Raw genomic sequence first — 23,612 nt, forward strand, 5'->3', positions numbered from 1 at the left:
CTAAAACTTTAAATTGTGTCTTGTTTTGCGTTGCATCAATTCTGTTCTATCATTGATTGATTAGTCAAATCTAGGTAGGCTCATTATCTGTAAAGTCCCTTTTGAGACATAAACGTCAACCTAATAATTCTGAAGATTTCAGAACAAACCAAAGAGACAAAACTGTTCAAGTGTCAACACTCACCACATTCAGGATATAATCCATCAGAGGAATGGGAATCCGCTCCTCAGTGCCGACCACCCTGCAAGAAGAAAAGCGCACAACGTCAAAATGACAACTACCAAAATAAAACGAGTGAAATGAAATAAATCCAGTGAAAAGTCAAACTTTGGTAAAGGAGTTGTTGTTCTACTCTAGTGTGTTATGAACTCAGCGTCATACAGTTCAAGTGGCACTGACTGTCTGTTGCTCTCTGGCTCCCCCTGCTGCTGGCTGAAGGTGTGGAGAGCCTCCTCCTCCTCTTCGTCCTCGCTCGAGGCCTCCTCTGCGGCGTGGCTGGAGCGTGCCGGGGGCACCGTCACCGTGCCGTCTGCCTTCTGGATGGACGGCTTCTGACAGATGTACTCAGGGGCTCGGCCCAGGTTACAGATCTCCTCCAGTAACTGTAACGCAAATTCATTTGTTATCCTGCTGGATAACTTGCCGACAACCAATCAATGCAAGCCATTGTTCATTAGGAGTAAAAAATATATTTATTCAAATTACAAAAAAAAAATATTCGGGGTACCCCACCTTAATGATGGCAGTGGTGGCGTCAGTCTTCAAAGTGGGTTGGTGCCTCATGAGCTCATCCACGGCACTGCCCAAGTTGGACGCAGTGTCACCTGTAGGCACACATGGAACATATAATCCAACATAATCTCCACCTCAAGCAGCAGAGCAACAGCAGATCTGAATAATACTGGCAGAAACAACACCCACAAAACCGCCCCAACTCACCCAGTGGGTCAGAGCTGCGCCGCCGCCGCATGGCCGGCAGGTAGTCGGGCGACAGAAGCACTTTGAAGAGGCGCTCAAAGGGCTGGCATTGAACGAAGGAGTGCAGGCCGCGGGCGTTCAAGCACAGCGCGCTGAACACGTTGGGGAGGGAGCCCAGCACCTCGCGCGTCGCAGGAACCTGCAGAGAGAAACACTGTGAGAGAGAGAATAGGCAGAAAGGGGGAAAAAAAGGAGGAAGACAGGGTGAGAGAGTGGCGAGGGATGGGTTAACTGTGAGGGAGGAGCAGGGGGGAGCCAAAGGGCGAAGACAGTTTGAGGACCAGAAAGATCTCATAACAAGGAATATAAAAATGTCCAAGAGAAACAAAGCGAAAAATCTTTGATACTGTGGTTGGACTGAAGAATCTCAAAAAACAAAGAGCAAAAAGATGAAGGCAAAGATGGAAAAGGGAGAAGCCTGCAAAGGCAGTTTACTGGCCCTGCTTTGCAGAGAGCCAGCTGGAAGAGAAAATGTGACATTTAAATCATATGTGTGGTGGTGAGGTGAGAGGAAACGAGAGGGAGGGAAGTGAAGTGTCAGAGGAGAAGAGAAGAGAAAAGAGGAAGATAAAAGAGACAGGGAGGAGGTAGACACAGCACACAGGGGCAGAGACAGGGGGGGGGGGAAGACACAGCACCCAGGGGGCAGAGACAGAAAGGAGGTAGACACAGCACACAGGGGGCAGAGACAGAGAGGAGGTAGACACAGCACACAGGGGGCAGAGACAGGGAAGACACAGCACACAGGGGGCAGAGACAGAAGGTAGACACAGCACACAGGGGGCAGAGACAGGGAGGAGGTAGACACAGCACACAGGGGGCAGAGACAGAAGGTAGACACAGCACACAGGGGGCAGAGACAGGGAGGAGGTAGACACAGCACACAGGGGGCAGAGACAGGGAGGAGGTAGACACAGCACACAGGGGGCAGAGACAGGGAGGAGGTAGACACAGCACACAGGGGGCAGAGACAGAGAGGAGGTAGACACAGCACACAGGGGGCAGAGACAGAGAGGAGGTAGACACAGCACACAGGGGGCAGAAACAGGGAGGAGGTAGACACAGCACACAGGGGGCAGAGACAGGGAGGAGGTAGACACAGCACACACGGGGCAGAGACAGAGAGGAGGTAGACACAGCACACAGGGGGCAGAGACAGGGAGAAGGTAGACACAGCACACAGGGGGCAGAGGCAGGGAGAAGGTAGACACAGCACACAGGGGGCAGAGACAGAGAGGAGGTAGACACAGCACACAGGGGGCAGAGACCAGGAGGAGGTAGACACAGCACACAGGGGGCAGAGACAGAGAGGAGGTAGACACAGCACACAGGGGGCAGAGACAGGGAGGAGGTAGACACAGCACACAGGGGGCAGAGACAGGGAGGAGGTAGACACAGCACACAGGGGGCAGAGGCAGGGAGAAGGTAGACACAGCACACAGGGGGCAGAGACAGAGAGGAGGTAGACACAGCACACAGGGGGCAGAGGCAGGGAGAAGGTAGACACAGCACACAGGGGGCAGAGACAGGGAGGAGGTAGACAGCACACAGGGGGCAGAGACAGGGAGGAGGTAGACACAGCACACAGGGGGCAGAGACAGGGAGAAGGTAGACAGCACACAGGGGGCAGAGACAGGGAGGAGGTAGACACAGCACACAGGGGGCAGAGACAGGGAGAAGGTAGACACAGCACACAGGGGGCAGAGACAGGGAGGAGGTAGACACAGCACACAGGGGGCAGAGACAGGGAGAAGGTAGACACAGCACACAGGGGGCAGAGACAGGGAGAAGGTAGACACAGCACACAGGGGGCAGAGACAGGGAGAAGGTAGACACAGCACACAGGGGGCAGAGACCAGCAGACGGTAGACACAGCACACAGGGGGCAGAGACAGGGAGAAGGTAGACACAGCACACAGGGGGCAGAGACAGGGAGAAGGTAGACACAGCACACAGGGGGCAGAGACAGGGAGGAGGTAGACACAGCACACAGGGGGCAGAGACAGGGAGGAGGTAGACACAGCACACAGGGGGGCAGAGACAGGGAGGAGGTAGACACAGCACACAGGGGGCAGAGACCGGGAGGAGGTAGACACAGCACACAGGGGGCAGAGACAGGGAGGAGGTAGACACAGCACACAGGGGGCAGAGACAGGGAGGAGGTAGACACAGCACACAGGGGGCAGAGACAGGGAGGAGGTAGACACAGCACACAGGGGGCAGTGCTGCTGGCAGACTCACGTCTTTGATGAGGAGGGCGTGCAGCATGACATCGGTGAGGCCATTATCCTGCAGGGAAGAGAGCAGGGACGGCTCCTGGAACACAAACACCGTCACAACCTCCGTCGCTAAGAACCAGACAGACGAGGAGGGCGGGAGGAGAACAGACAAAGAAATATAGGGGATGTTAAAAAAAAATCACAAGAACACAAGACACTTGTACCCTTTTATATATAGATGTAAGTTAAATCATTTCAATTACTTTCCTTGCCACACATGAATGAAAAAACATTTATTTGCCAGTGATGATCTTAACTGCATATTACTCGAGTTTAAACAGTACCGTAATATCCTTTTGAATTTGAGGTTCAGTATATAAAAAAAGAAAGTTAGATTAATCGACTCATCGGAAAAAATAGTCGTTGGATTAATCGAGAAGAAAATAGTAGTTTGGGACAGCCCTAAATATTGTATTTAGGGTCTATCATGTCACTCGTCAGACCAGTATAATGTCTGGCATCATCACCCGTTTGTACAAACAGCTTATTTTGATGACTGAGCCCAAAATAAGGTGAACAAAATAGACCGGGGAACACTGTGGCTAATCGGGGCCGGACCCAGCAACACGTTAAGTACCTTCAAAATGACAGAATACACTGGAGGGGCGCTTTCAAACTGACAATGAAATGTGATCACATTGTATTCTGTGTGGTCGAGACACTGCCAACGATATGATGTCTGCCTTTTTGCTCAGCATCTCTGAAGTCACTTGAGTAGAGTTAGGGCTGTGAATCTTCACTGGCCGATTCCATTACGATTCAAACTGTCGCAGCTCAAAGTATCACATTCTCAATTCTCAACTCCCTTTTTTTTTTTACTTAGAAAGTGCTTTAAAATCTGAACGTCAACATAAATTAAAACTTTAAACGATTCATCTGTCAATGATTCGATTCACACGTCCGCATCGCGATGCATCGATTAAGCGATTAATTTTGACACCCCTAAATAGAGCGCTTGCATCTTTTCTCTGAGCGTTTCTGAAGCGCTCCTGTAGTGTGTACTCACCTAATAGGAAGAGTGACGGGCCATAATATTCTGCATTACTGATGATGTGCTTGAGTGAGGTAGGCAAGGACCCATCCATTACTAGAGAGAGAGAGAGAGACAGAGAGAGAGACAGACAGAGACAGAGAGAGAGAGAGAGAGAGAGAGAGACAGAGAGAGAGAAATACACACACTGAGGTTAGCCAAGACACATCCAGGGCATTCAAACATTTGCATAATGAAACATATAGGTCTTATAGGGCTTCAAATGATAAATCTGATCAATATGTATAAACAACACTATATTAGCATAAGACCCTTGATCATGAGTCTATTTATAGATCATGAGTCTATATATAGAATAAGTGAGAGGATGCAGAGGGCTCACCATGGCGGATCCCATCAGAAAAGGCAGGGTCCTGGATGGCTTTCTTTAAGAAGTTGAGCATGGACTTCAACAAAGCAGCCCTCTGGGGGATACACTGCATGCCTGTGGACAGAGAGAACGGCATCGTGGTGATACAGTTCATCAATGACAAGTGTTTGTACGCAAGGATGTGTGTGCGTGTCTGTCGGAGATGCTCACAAGTCATTTTTTACAAGTCCAAGTCAAGTCTCAAGTCTTTGGGCTATAGTCCAAGTCAAGTCTCAAGTCTTTGAGCTATAGTCCAAGTGAAGTCTCAAGTCTTTGGGCTATAGTCCAAGTCAAGTCTCAAGTCTTTGGGCTATAGTCCAAGTCAAGTCTCAAGTCTTTGAGCTATAGTCCAAGTGAAGTCTCAAGTCTTTGGGCTATAGTCCAAGTCAAGTCTCAAGTCTTTGAGCTATAGTCCAAGTCAAGTCTCAAGTCTTTGGGCTATAGTCCAAGTCAAGTCTCAAGTCTTTGAGCTATAGTCCAAGTGAAGTCTCAAGTCTTTGGGCTATAGTCCAAGTCAAGTCTCAAGTCTTTGAGCTATAGTCCAAGTCAAGTCTCAAGTCTTTGAGCTATGGTCCAAGTCAAGTCTCAAGTCTTTGAGCTATAGTCCAAGTCAAGTCTCAAGTCTTTGGGCACAAGTCCAAGTCAAGTCTCTTATGGATGAGCATTCTATCATCTGCTGCATGCTATCCGGTCTGCTTCAAACACTGCATAGCTAAAACTAAGGAAGTCAAAGCATGTAGGCTACTGTATTATCCACACTCTTTATCTATTAGAATACAGCATCAGCATTGATTAGTTAACATTATTATTAGTAGACCTTTCCTTACTGGTAATGCACACAAAACTAAAGATTGTTCACAAGTCCCAAATCTCAAGTCCAAGTCAAGTCTCACGTCTTTGAGGACAAGTCTCAAGTCACTGTGTGTGTGACTCAAGTGCGACTCAAGTCCAAGTCCCTATCTCTGGCGTCTGTGTGTACCTGTACGAGGAGGCGTATTGACAGTACTGCTTTGTGCTCGGTGGTCCACCTCTGGTCTGGAAACAGAAGATGTTGACGGGCCAGGGCTGCTTTCCATGGCAACTTCTGACACTACGGAAACACAACAAGATGTTGGCCAAATCAACGGCAGGACGGAGACTCTTTACCACTTAGCCATAATGACATATAGCCTTTTTCCAATGCAAACTATAGACTCAATTATTTAAACATGGATTTCAAAATGTGAGAAAGTTCCAAAGGCAAAATGAATGAGTGGACTGACTGTCCATGTCTGTATCCATGTCCTCAGACTCCACAGCCGTGCTGGGCCTCTGGATCTTTGGCTTGATCACAAAAGGGCACTCTTTCCTCGACAAGTCCACCTCATGCTGCACGTGTGAAGATAAATGAGATGGGGAGAGAGAGAGAGGGAGAGGGGGGGAGAGGTGGAGAGAGAGAGAGAGAGGGAGGGAGGTGGAGAGAGAGAGAGAGAGAGAGAGAGGGAGGGAGGGAGAGAGAGGGAGAGAGAGAGAGAGAGAGAGAGAGAGAGAGAGAGAGGGAGAGGGAGGGAGGTGGAGAGAGAGAGAGAGAGAGAGAGGGAGGGAGGGAGAGAGGTGGAGGGAGAGAGAGGGAGAGAGAGAGAGAGAGAGAGAGAGAGAGAGAGAGAGAGGGAGGGAGGGAGAGAGGTGGAGGGAGAGAGAGGGAGAGAGAGAGAGAGAGAGAGGGAGGGAGAGAGAGAGAGGGAGGGAGAGAGAGAGAGAGGGAGGGAGGGAGAGAGAGAGGGAGGGAGGGAGAGAGGTGAGTGAGTCCAGAGGTTTGGCACAGATTCCTTTGTAGCTTGTGTGTGTGTGAGTGTGAGTGTGTGTGTGTGTGTGTGTGTGTGTGTGAGAGTGTGTGTGTGAGTGTGTGTGTGTGTGTGTGTGAGTGTGTGAGTGTGTGAGTGTGAGTGTGTGAGTGTGTGAGTGTGTGTGTGTGTGTGAGTGTGTGTGTGTGTGAGTGTGTGTGTGCGTGTGTGTGTGCGAGCGAGCGAGCGCAGAGTGCTGCTGCTGCGTCAGGGCGATGGGGAACGAGTGCATAATAACCAACCTCTAGTCTGCAGATGAAGATGGCAAGGCCGCTGTGGGACTGAAAGGCAGCCATGTCCAGGTTGGTGATGAGGTCCACGACACGCACGGCCCGCGTCACAAACGTAATCTGATCCTGCTCGTCGCCCAGGAACTTGATCACCTACAAAAGTACATGGAGAAAATGGGGCAGATTGAAAATGCATATTAGAAGGTTTTCATGGAACACAAACGGATATACACGGGGGCTTTCATTTAAACATGTTGTAAGTGATTAAATAGAAAATAAATTTGTGGAATCCTCACTCCTGATTGGGTAAAAGTGGGATGCGATCCCAGAAAATGTATTTTCTATATACTGCAGAGCAGAGGACCCATGTCACTGACCCAAACACTATATTAGTGATGGCTGTCGAAAATAAGAGCTATTCAACACTTTATTTTTTATTTTATTTGGTATAAATTTTACTTTTATTTTAATACCACTTACAGCACCTTTAACAAAGTAGTTTTACTTGCCTAATCATAACAATCAACCGTTGGGATGGAATTGGAAAATACATGCCCAGCAAGTACATTTAGCTTTCCCGGCCATTTCAGACCATATTCCTAAGTTAGATTTTGTTTTTTGGCGAGTACTCCATAATAATTGAATGCGAGTACTGGTAGTGATTTAGAAGTAGGATCAGGACATACTTTGAGGAGGGCTTCCATCATGCCACAAGAAACCAGGGCTTCCCCTCCAGCATCATAGCTGGCCAGGTGGTAGAGGAAGGAGAAGAGCGCAGTGGCAAACTGGTGTGGGTAGGGCTCCATCAAAGGGTCTGAGGAAAAGAACCATGACACGTTAGCAAATGACCATCATGCATTTATTAAACAGAACTGGTTTGTTTGTTTTCTCTGCCATGCACTGGAAAAGTGTCATATGGAAAGTTGACGTTTTGACCTCCTCACCGATCATTGCTTGTATACAGTTGCGCACCAACACGGGCAGGAAGCCGTGGTACGAGGCGGTGCCGGTGCAGTCGATAATGTTGGAAAGCTTGGGCGTCCTCTCCAGATGGACGATCGAAGTTAAAGTGCGCAAAGACGCTGCCTTGATATCCTGAAGAGCAAAAGCAGCAGATATTTCCGTAAAGTTTATAAAATTCTACATGAGGGACTCGATGAAATGGATGAAACAAGAATGGACAACATGCTGTTGAAAGCAATCTTGCTCTGCCGACAGCCATGATAGCATCTTATTGAATGTAATTTCACACAGTACTGCTAACATTGCATGCAGCACACACTTCCAAGTGTAACAACAGAGTGATGAAGCAGAGATCTTACCACAAGCTGTTTGTCTGTAATCTGTAGAACATCCACCAGCTCCTCTATCAAGCCATTATATAGAATACTGTTGGCTGACTCCTGGAGTGCATTAGAGTACACTGCAAGGAAACACAAGAACAATTCAGCACTTAAAGGAGAATTTCGCTATTTTTCAACCCTATTTGTGTAATTTGTTGTGTTTAACACATTTTTGAAATGGGTGCAGTATTGACAAAGATCACAGCCGGGCATGCCCCTCCTACCTCAGCAGCCTGAACGTACGTCCACTAAACAAGCTTATTGTTGCAAAGAACACAGGCTCAGATTGTTATTGTAAAAGAGAGCGAAAGTGAACGCTTGTGTTTACCTTGCTTGTTCACCCACTCTCTCTGTCACTGTTGCTCCTCTTAGCTGTCTCTCCATGTCCAGCTCTTCAAGTTTGTATCCATATAACGTTACTCCAGCTCAAATAAATACGGGCGGCCATCGAATCCAAATGCTTCGTCCATATTCTCAAAATCAGCTAAATATTCAGCCATAACTTCCTAAATCTATTGGCTACGCCTTCTGTTACCTTACTCCAAGCGAAACATGGTGGCGTGCACCGCCACAGCAACGCAACTCTCACGAGACTTGGTTACCGCGATCTGGGATCTACCAACGCAACTCTCACGAGACTTGGTTACCGCGATCTGGGATCTACCAACGCAACTCTCACGAGACTTGGTTACCGCGATCTGGGATCTACCAGGAAGCAGGCAGCTGGAGGTAAAAAGAAGCTCTTCCATTTCGCTCTCTATCATATAATAACGAGATGAGCCTGTGCGTGGCGAAAATAAGCTCTTTACAGGACGTACATGCTCGGTGTGGCTATGCCCCCGTCCGCCTCTGTTACAGCCTGTTGCGCGGCTGGATCTCACTCTCATCAATTTAAAACAAATCTGATTCTAATTGGTCTTTTTTTTTTTTTACAAAAATAAGGTCCAGGTTGAAAAATACAGAATTCCCCCTTTAAACTCAAGGCAAAAAGCCTTGGTCACTCTATGGTAGGAGAAGGGCCTCTATTCACCCAGTATAGAGATGGCGTGCAGTCGAGCTTGCACGGCCTGTAGCCTCTTCTTGTGATTGGAGAAGCCATGCGCCAGTCGAATGTGTGTGAACAGCAGGGTCTGCTTGTCTTTCGGGATGTTGTACATCACTGTCAGCGACTCCATGATCTCAGACGGGCTCTCTGAAATCTAACAGACACACAATACACAAAGACGTACAAGCAGAGGTGTGAGCAGAAGCATCCGGTTGCCATGACATTCATTATTTGCTATGAGACAATAAGGAGAATCAAATTTTACCTTGTCAAGCTGCTCGATGTGAATATAGTGTAGTGTGTTACTACTTGTCTGTTGCAGGGAGGAAGGTTCACAAATGGTAGAATTAGTAAACAATTTGCAAACAAATCAGAGGCAACAATATTTGTCAAATATTATATACATTTTGTGTTATAAGTGCATAAAGAAATGTTTTGGTTGTTACCTTCCTCTCTACCTTGACCTCAGGGCCTGGTTCAGCGTAAAACTCAAAGTGCAGTGTGGTGGCACTGGGAGGGTACTTCTGTTTATGTGCCAATGTGAGCAAGCATGGGGAGAGGAGGGGAGAGAAGAAGAACTTTATGAGTAAAGCATAGACACAGTGCATGAAATAGGCCACGCCCATCACGGGGGAAAGCGCTCCATTCACTCCCATACACCAGCATCATTTCCTTTGAATTAAACATAGCTAAAAGCTGTTTGTGTGGTGGGCTGCACAGAAAAATCGCAAATAAAAAAAATGTTGTTCTCCCGAGCAAAACAAGGAAGCCATTGAGAATTGGCAAGAAGAAAAATGTGGATCTAGCTGTCAATGAAGTTGGAGTGTTCATCTTCCGTATATATGATCTTTGCGTGCAACACCCGACGAATCGATGCACGCGACATAGGAGAATGCCAGGATTGGGGGGGGGTTTTTTGTTTCCCCCCGTTTTGGGCGTGGTTTCTGAATGATAACGCGCTCCGCAGTGTCTCTATGATCGGTCTAATCATTCCAAAGCAGCAAGCAGTTATTTGAGACCGTTATTGAGCATTAGTGACAAACGCTTACCGCCATAGGCAGGTCCCTGCAGCACTCTGCCAGACCAAAGCCATTCTCCTTTCCTCCCCAGCTCTACAAGAGAACACAACACCAATGAGCAAAAATAAGCTCCCTGTCTTAACGGTCATCATGGCAATAGTAAAGTGATGGCATTGAGCAGTCAGCAGAACAGAACCTCAGCCAGGTGTTGCAGACGGGCCAGTAGAGGGGTTCTCTTGTCCGAGCCCAGTCTTGTGATGTAGTTGGAACGCTTACTGAACACATAGAGCAGGTTCAGCACCGACAGGACCACCTGCATGTCACATGACGCTAGCAAGGTGGTTAAGTGCTGTAAAAGGAGGATTTGGGGGTGGGGGGGAGGGGACAGAGGGTGAAAAGTTAGTGATGAGGTGTATTTCCTTCACTCTGATAGGTGCATGGTCCAGAAGAGAGGGCGTGGTTTGGCTTCCAGCCTACCTCTATGGAGCTGTAGAGGTGCCTGGAGAAGCTATACTCAATGAGCAGAGCTGTGAAGTTGAGCACTGCCAGCAGCAGGGCTTTGAGCTGGCCGTTGTCTGGACGGTCACACACCAGCAGCCAGGACATATTCTCCACCGTCTGGCCCGCGTCACACAAGATGCCATCGAAGCGGTCCAGCAGGTCCACCCAGTGGTATAGTTCACACTGTTGAAATCCGAAGGCAACATTTTAACCCACTGACGTAGCAAAGCAGGGTCCAAAATTAACCTTTTTAACAAGAAATATTGACGATTCAATTTTGATATCCAGAATGATTTTCACTGAACTGTCTTTATTGATATATTTTGCTCTGTAACTTTCTCATCCTTGTTTAATTGTGAAGCTTAGCTTGTAGCAAATAGGGTATAGATCAGTGTTTCTCAAACTTTTTCAGACCAAGGATCACTTAAACCAATGAAAAAAACTCAGGGACCACCTAACTCCCAAAACATCCCCAAAAACAATAGCCCTACTACTTCAACTGTAAATTACAAATTACAGGCTAATTAAATGACAAATAGCAGTACAATTAATCAAATTTGTGGCTTCCCACAATTATGAAAACAAGATAACCAATATAAAAAATATATACAGTGGGTTCGGAAAGTATTCAGACCCCCTTAAATTTTTCACTCTTTGTCATATTGCAGCCATTTGCTAAAAGCAATTAATTTCATTTTTTTCCTCGTTCATGCACACACAGCACCCAATATTGTCAGAAAAACACAGACTTGTAGACATTTTTGCAGATTTATTACAAAAAAACACTGAAATATCACATGGCCATAAGTATTCAGACCCTTTGCTGTGACACTTGTATATTTAACTCGGGTGCTGTCCAATTCTTCTGATCATCCTTGAGATGGGCCTACACCTTCATTGTGCTTAATTATATAGATTGGACTTGATTGAAAAAAGCACACACCTGTCAATATAAGACCTTACAGCTCACAGTGTAAAGTCAGAGCAAATGAGAATCATGAGGTCGAAGGAACTGACTGAAGAGCTGAGAGACAGAATTGTGGCAAGGCACAGATCTGGCCAAGGCTACAAAAAAATTCTGTTGCACTTAAGGTTCCTAAGAGCACAGTGGCCTCCATAATCCTTAAATGGAAGAAGTTTGGGACGACCAGGACTCTTCCTCGAACTGGCCGTCCGGCCAAACTGAGCATCTGGGGGAGAAGAGCCTTGGTGAGAGAGGTAAAGAAGAACCCAAAGATCACTCTGGCTGAGCTCCAGAGATGCAGCAGGGAGATGGGACAAAGTTCTAGAAAGACAACCATCACTGCAGCCCTCCACCAGTCGGGGCTTTATGGCAGAGTGGCCCGACGGAAGCCTCTCCTCAGTGCAGAACACATGAAAGCCCGCATCGGGTTTGCCAAAAAACACCTGAAGGACTCCCAGACTCTGAGAAATAAAATTCTCTGGTCTGATGAGACCAAAATCGAACTTTTTGGTCTTAATTCTAAGCGGTATTTGTGGAGAACACCTGGCACTGCTCATCATCTGCCTAATACCATCCCTACAGTGAAGCATGGTGGTGGCAGCATCATGCTGTGGGGGTGTTTTTCAGCTGCAGGGACAGGACGACTGGTTGCAATTGAAGGAAAGATGAATGCAGCCAAGTACATTGATATCCTGGACAAAAACCTTTTCCAGAGTGTTCACGACCTCAGAATGGGCCGAAGGTTCACCTTCCAACAAGACAATGATCCCAAGCACACAGCTAAAATAACGAAGGAGTGGTTTCAGAACAACTATGTGAATGTTCTTGAATGGCCGAGCCAGAGTCCTGACTTAAATCCAATTGAGCATCTCTGGAGAGACCTGAAGATGGCTGTCCACCAACGTTCACCATCCAACCTGACAGAACTGGAGAGGATCTGCAAGGAGGATTGGCAAAAGATCCCCAAATCCAGGTGTGAAAGACTTGTTGGATCATTCCCAAGAAGACTCATGGCTGTATTGGCTCAAAAAGGTGCTTCTACTCAATACTGAGCAAAGGGTCTGAATACTTATGGCCATGTGATATTTCAGTGTTTTTTTGTAATAAATCTGCAAAAATTTCTACAAGTCTGTGTTTTTCTGACAATATTGGGTGCTGTGTGTGCATGAACGAGGAAAAAAATGAAATTAATTGCTTTTAGCAAATGGCTGCAATATGACAAAGAGTGAAAAATTTGAGGGGGTCTGAATACTTTCCGAACCCACTGTATGTAATTTATTTTAGTTAGTCTATTTACCTTTTTTTTACATTTATTTCTCCTGTTCAGTTCAAATATATTCAAAGTTCAAAGAAAGTTTTTTCAAGTTCAATAAATGCACAATGTTGCCAAAGTCAAAAAGGCTATCTTTTGCCATCTTCAAGTCGCATTCAGTGATGTTTTTGTGTTCAAATAAGTGTTAAATGGCTCTATATTCTGACAGCAATTACTGAAATAGTGTTTGGTCAGTAACTTGGAACTCCCAACCACCCGCTGTACTCTGTCTCTCTCCTGTAGCCCTGCAGGCAGAGTGGAGGTATCTCCACAACCTTAAGTCGTAGAGAGTCAGGCGTGGTGTCATTGGATTCGGGGTGAAAAAATACATATAGTCCTTTAAAAGGCATCGTGATCTGACCTTGAGTTTCCCAGAAAATGTCAACATTTCTCTGATTGGATAGTGGGAGGTAAAAAAAAAGGAAAGAAATATAAATCTACTCGCGGACCACTAGGGGGCGCCCGCGGACCACCAGTAGTCCGCGGACCACTGTTTGAGAAACACTGGTATAGATGAAAGTCTGGCAGAACAGTTAGACAGTATCGTCACCTGTATGATTGATGCGCAGATGGCATTAACGTCGTGAATATTAGTATGTTGGACTGCAAACATCTACAAGACAGGTAGGCTTATTGTTCAGGTGAAAATCTCACAGTAGGCTAAACAATAACCACTCGGTGGAGAAGTAACATTAGATTATTCTGCATGCATGTTTACCGTGTCTTAACAGTCAAATGAACGTATTCACCGAAGCATAATTACAACGGAAAATTGAAAATAAAATATATTTGAAAAAATATAACTCTGCGTGTCGCGCTATTGACGATCCGGGTGCTGAAATGCGCTCACAGCTGAGTTCCGCCTTTTCTTTCTGCCAACATCACATTAATTAGCATTTAAAAATCGACCGTCCACGCCATGCTTCTAATAATCGAGAAATGTCGACACCCCTAGTCTGCAATAGCCTAATTAACTAATTGATCACAAACATCCCTGATATTCTCCGACTGCCATATCTTCAAATTCCCTGACTTTTCCTATCAGAAATACACTCGCAAAAGTGCACGATATTTAAGAAATTCCTTCACCAATGGGAACCTTGATATGACTGCATGTGAATAGGTGCTCCTCCCCCACATCGCTCCATGGCTTACCTTGCCAATATTCCAGGTCTTGATGTGTTGCAGTTCAATCAGAAGTTGCTCATCGCTGCAGGCCTTGAGCTTCTCGATGAGTGTCCGGCAGTCGGCAGGCTGCGTGGTACAGAGAAGAGAGCATGAGGGCAAAGGACGGCCAAGCAGGTCACAAGGACCACCACTGATTACGGAGGAAGCATTATGCATATTACGCATATTATGATTCATTATACTCACAGCTTCCGTGGGGGTTTTCTTTAACTTGCTTCTGTCGACCTTCATTGTCGATACTTTCTATTTGTTGCTCCTGTTGAGAAATGACAAGTCATGCTATTGTATTAGAAACACCATGATGTGTGTGTAATGCAAAATATCAACTTCACATAAAGTTATTATTATTCAACATGTTTTGAAACAAATGTTCAACTTCATAACGCTTTCAAATGAATACTACAAGGGATTCATAGGTTTAGACGAGGGATGGGAATCTTTGATAGAGGGCCACATTTTCCCCCTCACTACCAGAGGGCCAGATTGTGACTGTGTCGTTCAACCAGTAGGATACTGTAACCCCATCACTCAATTACCCCTATTATAGCTACTTATTTGATGAAAATAATGAAATGTAATCAGAGATTTGTATACAAACATTTCTATTTTTCATATTCAAATGCAATTAGTAAGGGTTGGGCTACCTTGTTTTTTAAAGGATAGAACCCATTATCATTCAGATATCTTGAGGTCAAGGGCAGGTTTTCCCTCACCAACATTTAGCCTATGGAGCATTATTTATTTATCCGCCTTCCTGACTAGCTAGCATGACATGGTTGGTACCAACGGATGCCTTATGTCTTCCAGCTTCATATGATACCAGAAACTTCACTACAGCCCGCTTCAAGGTGACCAGATGTCCCGAGACCAGACGTCACCGATTTTCAGGTGACAGACCCCATTTTTGGTGACTCCTCACTCTTTCAGAGGCTCTAGCCAGCTAATTTTTAAAGCTAGAGTGAAGATACTTATATCACATCTCCAAATGTCAAACAAATCATAGCATCAGCCTACATTTTTCTACGGTGTTCCTCAAGGTCTTGATGTCTTAATGTGGCATTTTGGAGGGATAACAGTACATAGTTTATTACAGTACAACCACTACCGTGGTCACAAATACATAAAACTGGAATCACCCCACTTTTTCTATTTTCTAGATAATAATATTGGATATTTTAATATGTTGACTGCCCAACTGGAAATGTCCCCAATTTCTATTTCAGAAATCTGGTCACCTTACACTACAGCCATTTGATTTGCATCACTATGAAATCGGGAGATTAATAGAGGAGACATTTTACCAATCAGGAGCACAGCGGGAGTCAGGGTAAAAAATAGGGAGACTCCCGTGAAAATCAGGAGTGTTGGCAGGTATGTGACATTCTTTGTTTTCCCTCTAACCGCCTTAAAAAAAAAAAAAAAAAAAAATTACTCGAGGGCCCATCCCTGGTTTAGACTACTAGGCATCTCGCACAGTACGCGCACTCGATTCCTAGGCTCGCCCGCTGCACTGGCTCGCTACTCGCCCGCCCTGCAGCTCGCTATGCGGCCTCGCCCGCAGCTCGGCTGCTGCGTGGCCTTGCCTGCGCTATTGGCATGCGCATGTGTTGCTCTCAAAATGTTATTGCCCTTAAGTTAACATGCATGCGGGTGTGTGTGCCCCTTACGTTTACATCAGTACCTATGACATCATCAGCGATGTCATAAGATGATTATGCTCTTATGACATCACTGATGACATTATCAGTGATGTCACAATACCTCTAGGCTCCTATGACATCGTCAGTGGGACAAAAATTTAAACAGAGATTGCCCTAAGCCCATATTGATTATACAACAATGAATGTGGCACTTACAGTAAGTAATTTGGCAATACCCAGTTAACAGCATATTCCGTTCACGTTACCTGCAAAATGATAGATTTCATTAATTTGCCCAGTTTCTGGTGCAACATAAGCATTAACAGTTTCCAATAATCAAGACACCTCAAAGCATTATTCACCACAACATATTTACTTTAAATACAGTGTAAGGAAAGTTATGCCAATGTATAACAATGGAGAGTGGGATTCAATGACATCAGAAGCACGTTATAAGCAGTCAAATGAATGCACCAGTCACGGTTATCATGGCAAATCATACATTAGTAGAATAAATACCAACACACCTACAGATACATACATGTCACATACATGAACAACATTCAACCAACAGACAACCAAGTAGCAAAGTAGTAAATAAATCCTGAATTGTGGCAGCACATCCAACTAATAAGCAAGGAGGTCAACACGGTGAAAAATCGTTTGCAAAAAATGTCTAATAGCTGACGATTATGCACAATCATTGGCTAGCACTGCAGGTAATGCTTGTTTACGTTAATGCTGGTTACCAGGCGAGTTTCGTTTATCACCGAGCAGACCAAGGCAGCGAATTGGAGGCTAGCAATGTTAGCCAACGTTACATACGACACAATGTTAATTTAGGTTGGGCCCAAATTGATAGCCTGAAACATTTAGTTACGACTACGAGTGCTAAAGATTCAAACGTTGTCCCATGAAAACAGACCGCTAATATGCCTCGTTAACGGTTCGCTTTCAGCTAAGTTAACATGTACTCAAGTGACTTGACACTGACAGGTTAAAGTTATAGCTACCAAGCTAACGTTAGCCCTCTTGCTAGCGGGATATTTATCCATGAAAAGCCACACATTTGACGAACTAACGTTAGTCGCCGTGGAAGGGGCTGACTTGGTAACCTGGCTAGCAACACGACGGCCAAAACAAAACCTGGCTTAACGTTCGAACCGAAGCAAAGCATTTGCTCGATAACGTAAAGCTTCAAGGAGTTGCTGCTAGCGATTAACCAGCTAACGTTAACAGCTAGCTACCGGTAGCAGAGGATCTTCCCTGAAATGACTTGAAAGCAACAAATTATCACATGAGCTAATGAAATCAGTTCGGATAACCAGCTAATGTTAACTTGGGAAACATGTCAAGCGTACTAATTATAAGGCTCAAAATGCGTGTTTAGCGGTTATGCCGCTGCTTTCAGTTGTCCAGACATCACAGAGTCACCATGCTGTCCTGACCTGACTGCTCACTAATTTAGTCCGAGGATGCATACAGGCCGCAGAAGAGAAGCCCGCAATCTCCACTCTGCATCCCCGCTCACAATTCAACAGATAACGTTACCGTAAACATTTAGCTCGATGCTCCGGGCGACAACAAAATACTTGAATGTGTGTCAAACAACCGCTACTTGTATTCAGATACTTTGTCAAGGTTTTTATTCTTCTTACCCCGGCCTTTCAGCAGCTAGACAGTCAGTCGTAGCACGCGCTGGCTAGCTAGCAAGCTAGCTAGTTGAGTAGCAGCAAGCAGAAACGCATAATAACTCGCTGAATCATTCCCAGACGGGTCTAATAACGTGACACTGCGAGTTGGTGCTCTCGGTTTTCGTACTTAGGGCAATTAGTGTGTAGCTACCGGCTCGGGAGGACACAAGTGTGTTCATCGGGTCCGTTAGATAATGTTCATTTTTTCGGAGAGTATGCGCGCGTGTATCCGTAGCATGTAGGCACTAGCTGTTGGCACAGTCATCATGACTCTGGGTAGTGTGCAAAAAGTGAATAACGTTACGGCAGGCAGGGACTGACTGGGCTAGCCACTGTTTATCGATGCCATGCAGAATCTTTGGTTTACTGTAGGAATGCAATAACTCCCCTCAACGCGACCCTTAAGTGGACACTCCATAGCAAATATAGGGTACATAACACTAAAGCAATTTAGATGGTCTATAATCTGTATTATTCTAATCAATTATATATCCATCTTTCATCCATCGTTTTATTTATGTGCATCACAACTTTGGAGGTATGCCGTCTGATGGTCAACAACAGTGATATAAATACTTGATAATATACATACTGCAATATTAATATCTAGTACAAAAGTACAAAACACTAAAACCCACATTGAGTATATTCTGTTAACTGGGCTTACAGTTGGTTATGACTGGAACTATTAATAGCATAGGCCCATTTCACAGCAACCGTTTTGAGGTGGTAAAGCAGGTGTAACAAATGACATTAAGAAGGGCCCTGGCACTGGTACACCTAAATGGAATGGAACCATCATGGTATTGATTACACCTGCTTACCACCTCAAAACGGTTGCTGAGAAATGGGCCAACAGAAACATTAAAGGGATAGTCCCACTTTTTGAGAGATTCACATATTTGCCATATTGCCCATACACAAACAAGATAAACAATGTCTTTACCGTCACTCTCCGTGCAGTACCCTGTGAGGTACAGCCCTCCAGTTAGTTAGATTCACAAATTAATGGGAGATACCGGTACAGTCAGCCCCCCATTCAAGTCACCAAAAACACACATTCTAACAGCGCCAAAAAGATCTATGTACATGTTGTGACTCGTGTACTCACCTGATGAAATATCCTCATGACATAAAAGTGAGCAAGTGGGCTCTGTCTGTCTGTTTACATTTTTGTCCCACTGATGATGTCACAATGCCTATGACATAATCAGTGCCTATGACATCATCAGTGATGTCATAAGATGATTTTTCAGTAATGATGTCACAGATGACATCACTGATGATGTCAGATGGGAAGTTGAGCAGTTGTGGGCTGCACATGCCAATAGATTGTGGATTAGATTGTGATAGTGTATTTAATATGAGAAGGACCGTTTCACAGAACTTTGGATTCTTATTTCATCACGTGGTGAGTACACGAGTCACAACATGTACATGTGAGTGTTTGTGGCGCTGTTGTAATGTGTATTTTGGGCGACTGAACGGATGTACCGGTCACCCCCATTGTAATGCTAGCTAAGTAGCAGCGATGGCTCTTTGTAGGGCACGCAGATTGAAAATAAAACCATGTGCATTCTAGTTTTGATATCGACATTATGACAAATGGCCTAAACTCCCAAAATGTTGGCGTATCCCTTAAACACCCCAATTTTTGTTGCACTGATCAGTCAAGCACACTGAGCGCAGTAATAGTATGGATAAAGTCATCCTATGTTCCCTCAGCCTTGTTCCCTCATGAATCCCCCCCCATCCAAATTATGCCTCTTATGTTCCCTCAGCAATCTTAGCATCGGGGTTAGGTACGCAAAATTAATTTTCCCAGGATGGCGAAGGCATGGCCCACCCTATTCTGCCTCTAGGTTACGTTTAGGCATGGAGACTTGGGGACTGATGCTTGGTTAGATTTAGGCATGGGGAGCGACAATTGGTTACATTTAGGCATGACAAGTGATGATTGGTTAGGTTTTAGGCATGAAGAATGATGATTGGTTAGTATGTTTGGTTAATATGTAAGGTACTGAAATGAGGGAACATAGGGCTGAGGGAACATAGACACGCTCCTGCATGGATCAACACTTCGCCTACAATTAAAATAGCCACTTTCATATCGCATAACTCTTCAGTTAGCTCAGTAGATGTAAAGCCTTGTGCAGATGGTACATTCAAATGGTACATATATATATGTAAGGGATAATGTATACTGAGCCGGTGATTACTGTGGAAATAATGACCGACAGGTGAATGATTTAGCCCGACGCGCAGCGGAGGGCTAAATCATTCACCTGAAGGTCATTATTTCCAGTAATCACCGGCTCAGTATACATTATCCCGCTTAGAACACGGCCTACAACTAAATCATTCAATAATCTGACAAAAATAATTATTCAAATAGATTTTTTAATAGCGTTTTCAACACAAAGCGGTTTCATTCGTAATTGGCACACAAGACACCACATCTGCCTTGGCCTAATTAGTAGCGTCTGCGGACAAAATGCTCTTACCAACTGATTAATCCAGGTGTGGCAGAGCAGCGGTCGGTTGTCGAGAAATAATGACCGGTGAATATTGTTGATTGACCAATCAGAATCGAGTATTCGAGAGAGCCGTGTTCTAAATATATATATACACTCCTTTGATCAGAGAGGACAGCCTGACGCAGGTGCTTGGAGGGAGAGAAGCAAATGCACAGCACACACGCCTCTCCACTGTCGTGAGAGTTATTGCCCAGTGCCACACGTTTTAAGTTGCATTGTTTTCGCATCGAGGCAATGTCGATGAGATGTTGGCTCACACTTGTGTCTGCAGATGCACATAGGAGCGTGCCGTGCATGTTGTCTGTGTTTCAATAACGAATGCACATAGGAGCGTGCATGTTGTCTGTGGAGCGTGCATGTTGTCTGTAAGGAGCGTGCATGTTGTTTGTAAGGAGCGTGCATGTTGTCTGTGTTTCAATAACGAATGCGTCCTCGTGACGTGCCTGTTCAATGCCGACCAATTAAATATTCCTGCTGGTTGCTGCAAAGTCGACCGCGACGATTTGATTGGCCCCGCTAATTTGTGCGGTATGGGAAAAACTCAATAACGTGTGTGTAGAGCCAGTATAGAGGGTATGCACGGACATCACTTTCCCACCAGAACACGCCCCCTCAATCGGGACTGAGTGGCAAAACCTATGGGCAAAACATTCAGCAGGTTGAAGGTTCCTCTCTGTTGTTTGGAGCAGCAGGTGTCATTTATCTAGGCTGATTACTGCATTCAAAATCGGTCTTGCTGCCACTCATACCGCTTTCAGACAGACACGGTTCTGGTTCTGGCTCTGGCTCCGTTCTGTAGTCTCAGAACCTTGGTGCTTTCTGGCGAACCAACCCGTGTTCACACCAGTTTAAGCGGAACCAAAGTGGGAGGACATTATTCGGTAGTCCTTGAGTTTTTTAAGTTTATTAATTATTTGGTCTGGTGTTCGAGTGAACCCAGCCTTGGCCATCTCTTCCGCAAGTTCGGCATACGACTTGCTCTTTCTTGTACTGCTTTCTAGCTTTTCTTGAGATTCGGTAGATGCCCAAATCGCCACTAAACATTTGGTTTCCTCAGGAGACCACTGCAAATTATTTTTCTCCATGTTGTCACTGCCTTCTTCTCCTTCCTGCTCGTTTTCACAGCCTAGAATGAGACACGCCCACTGATGATGTCACGGTTCCCAAGGAAGAACCAACTTTTCAGGTTCCGAACCAATTATTTTCTCTGTCTGAACGCGCCGGCCGGTTCAAATTTGGGTTCGGGAACCGGAACCGGCACGGAGCCCTATCAGTGGGTGTGACCACACAGTAGTTGGGTTTCCATCCACCTGTTTTTATGCAAAATTTCAAATTGCGCATTAAAATCCTGAGTGGAAACACCAGAAAATTTGATAAAACCGATAAAGGGAAATGCGATAAATGCAGTGGAAACGGCTTTAGCGAATCTGTAACCAAACTCCATTCAAAAACATGCCGTTTTAACGGAGGAAGACAGCGGGATAACCGGCGACTCACATACAGAATTTACATTTTATTAATTTACAGTAACCTCTCCGTGGATTATATATATATGGCGAATTGAAGAGTTAGAGCCGTTAAATTAATATGTGTGTGGGGGGGGGGGACAAAGAACAAAAGAAAAAAATTACTAAACTAAACTTTACCACTATTCCTTCAGAAGTTGTAGCTGTCATAGACTGTGTTGCATAGTTGATTGCTCTATTGCTGACAAAAATGTGTTATTGTAAGTCGCTTTGGATAAAAGCGTCTGCCAAATGACGTAATGTAATGTAATGTAATGTTTTTCATAGCGAGACAACAACACACGTGTAACAATAGCAGCTCAGCAGAGGCAGACAGCAGTGCGCTCTCCGTCACCAAGCTTCCGTCATGATTTGATCCACTTCAGTCTGAATATCAGGCGAGGATGTTTTTCTCTTTACCTCACATTTATTCAGAGAACAGGGTCATTTCCCTCGTTTGAGGGTTTGACTTAGGGATGCACCGATATGAAAATTTTGGCCGATGCCGATAACCGATATTAACATTGCTGTTATGGCCGATAACCGATATTTACCGATGTCGATATGATCTGTATAAAACCACATTTTTATGATCATCACATTTTGTACATACTGAAAAACACATGTTAACACTGAATTTGAAAAAGTTATGCATTTCTTTATTTGCAAAGCCTTTGGAAAAGCCCATAAATCATAGATTTACTGCATTATTTCATATCAATGTGAAGAATTTGGCTGATAATGATAACCGATATTAACATTGCAACATCTGACCGATACCGATATGACCGATATGTTAAAAAATCGGCCGATACTGGCCGATACCGATATGATTGCCGATATATCGTGCATCCCTAGTTTGACTGGTGTCTGGCGGTGTTTTAATCACGTCAATGAATTGCCCCTCCTCTTTACCATTCCTGATATTACACATAACGGTAGTGGGTGGACACGTGCATAATACCGCATTTTCTTTTGTCGACTTTCTGAAAATGCGATGAAAAGTTGCGATACCTTTGGATGGAAACCCAGCTAGTGACTTCTGCCTGTGACGTCATGTGCATACCCTCAATTGCCTCATTGCAGCTTGTAAAATTTAAACGAGCAATATCTGACACTGACTGAGTGGTCCAAGTTTTTGTGTGTTTGTGTTGTTGACATTTTCAAGAAGTAGGTTTCCAATGCTTATTTTAATTCTAGATAAATAGCTGGAGAGAGCCAAAGTGCCTGGCAGTGAACAGAATACCAAGAACCCTCCAACTTGGTGTTGCAGTGCAACACATTCCTCTGCTTCTATGCTGCAAAGCCATACCTGCTGATGTCTATTTCTGGAAATAAGGGAGATTTTTCCAGCACAATAATTCCTGCCTCCCCAAAACACATGGGCCCTCATTTATCAAACAAGCGCATAAACCAGCACAGATCCGAGCAGAGAAATCACCTTATGCCAGGGTTCACATGTGATTCACGAAACGGGCAAATCTCACCAATCACAGCGTAAGAATGAGCAGGTGTTGATAAATGTGGCGGTTGGAAACAATTGTCATTTAAATAACACGCCGCTAAATATTCTCGGTTCAGAGGCCTCGCCCCCCCAGATTTCACGACATGACATGGCCTGGCAAGGCGGAGAAGACTTCTCTGACCTCAAAATAGAAAATATAATATGATGTCGCAAGTACATTTGAACCAATTTGTTTTATTTGGCAGCCTGGAAATTGCCATTAAATGTGACTGACCCCCTAAAGTCATGTTGTAAGATGTATATAATATTCTACTTTGAATAATAATTTGAGTCTGATATGGTTTTTCCACACAAATGACCTTGTTAAAATCCTTAAAATGACATCTCCCTCATAAAGAAAAATTCCAGTCTATGAATATGCAAATATACATCTCAAAAGTTTTCCTGCTGTACACAAGATGTCGCCTACTTCACTGTAAAGTCCATTCTCAGTGTATGTGCACCAGGGTTGTACAGTCAGTTCTACAGTTCTCCTAGCATATGCTATTAAAAATTATTCTGTGCAAGAGATGAAATATGCATCCACTCGCACGGGTGCTACTGGAGATTAAGAAATAGATTTTGTGTTTATGATTGCAATTTGCGACATAAACGTTAATGCTGGATATGCTAAATAATACGTTTAATA

The 23,612-nt window shown here is 44.8% G+C and overlaps 1 protein-coding gene across 1 annotated transcript in view; it reads right to left on the bottom strand.

Annotated features, from left to right (window-relative positions):
- Positions 1–23,612, bottom strand: part of huwe1 (HECT, UBA and WWE domain containing E3 ubiquitin protein ligase 1) — a 74,975-nt gene that overhangs the window by 47,180 nt on the left and 4,183 nt on the right. Inside the window, exons 3-24 of the mRNA XM_083657007.1 lie at positions 15,940–15,989; positions 14,270–14,339; positions 14,051–14,149; positions 10,596–10,802; positions 10,315–10,467; positions 10,149–10,211; positions 9,546–9,623; positions 9,365–9,412; positions 9,085–9,253; positions 8,034–8,134; positions 7,656–7,806; positions 7,398–7,525; positions 6,724–6,864; positions 5,921–6,026; positions 5,638–5,748; positions 4,632–4,733; positions 4,265–4,345; positions 3,221–3,327; positions 941–1,133; positions 734–825; positions 383–603; positions 185–242 (exon numbers count right to left, since the gene is read on the bottom strand). Of these exons, the coding sequence (XP_083513133.1) occupies positions 185–242; positions 383–603; positions 734–825; positions 941–1,133; positions 3,221–3,327; positions 4,265–4,345; positions 4,632–4,733; positions 5,638–5,748; positions 5,921–6,026; positions 6,724–6,864; positions 7,398–7,525; positions 7,656–7,806; positions 8,034–8,134; positions 9,085–9,253; positions 9,365–9,412; positions 9,546–9,623; positions 10,149–10,211; positions 10,315–10,467; positions 10,596–10,802; positions 14,051–14,149; positions 14,270–14,314 (2,454 nt within the window). The 5' untranslated portion in view covers positions 14,315–14,339; positions 15,940–15,989. The remainder of the gene's footprint in view (positions 1–184; positions 243–382; positions 604–733; positions 826–940; positions 1,134–3,220; positions 3,328–4,264; positions 4,346–4,631; positions 4,734–5,637; positions 5,749–5,920; positions 6,027–6,723; positions 6,865–7,397; positions 7,526–7,655; positions 7,807–8,033; positions 8,135–9,084; positions 9,254–9,364; positions 9,413–9,545; positions 9,624–10,148; positions 10,212–10,314; positions 10,468–10,595; positions 10,803–14,050; positions 14,150–14,269; positions 14,340–15,939; positions 15,990–23,612) is intronic.

The sequence above is a fragment of the Poromitra crassiceps genome (assembly GCF_964638095.1).
Source record: "Poromitra crassiceps genome assembly, chromosome: 20".
Taxonomy (NCBI): domain Eukaryota; kingdom Metazoa; phylum Chordata; class Actinopteri; order Beryciformes; family Melamphaidae; genus Poromitra; species Poromitra crassiceps.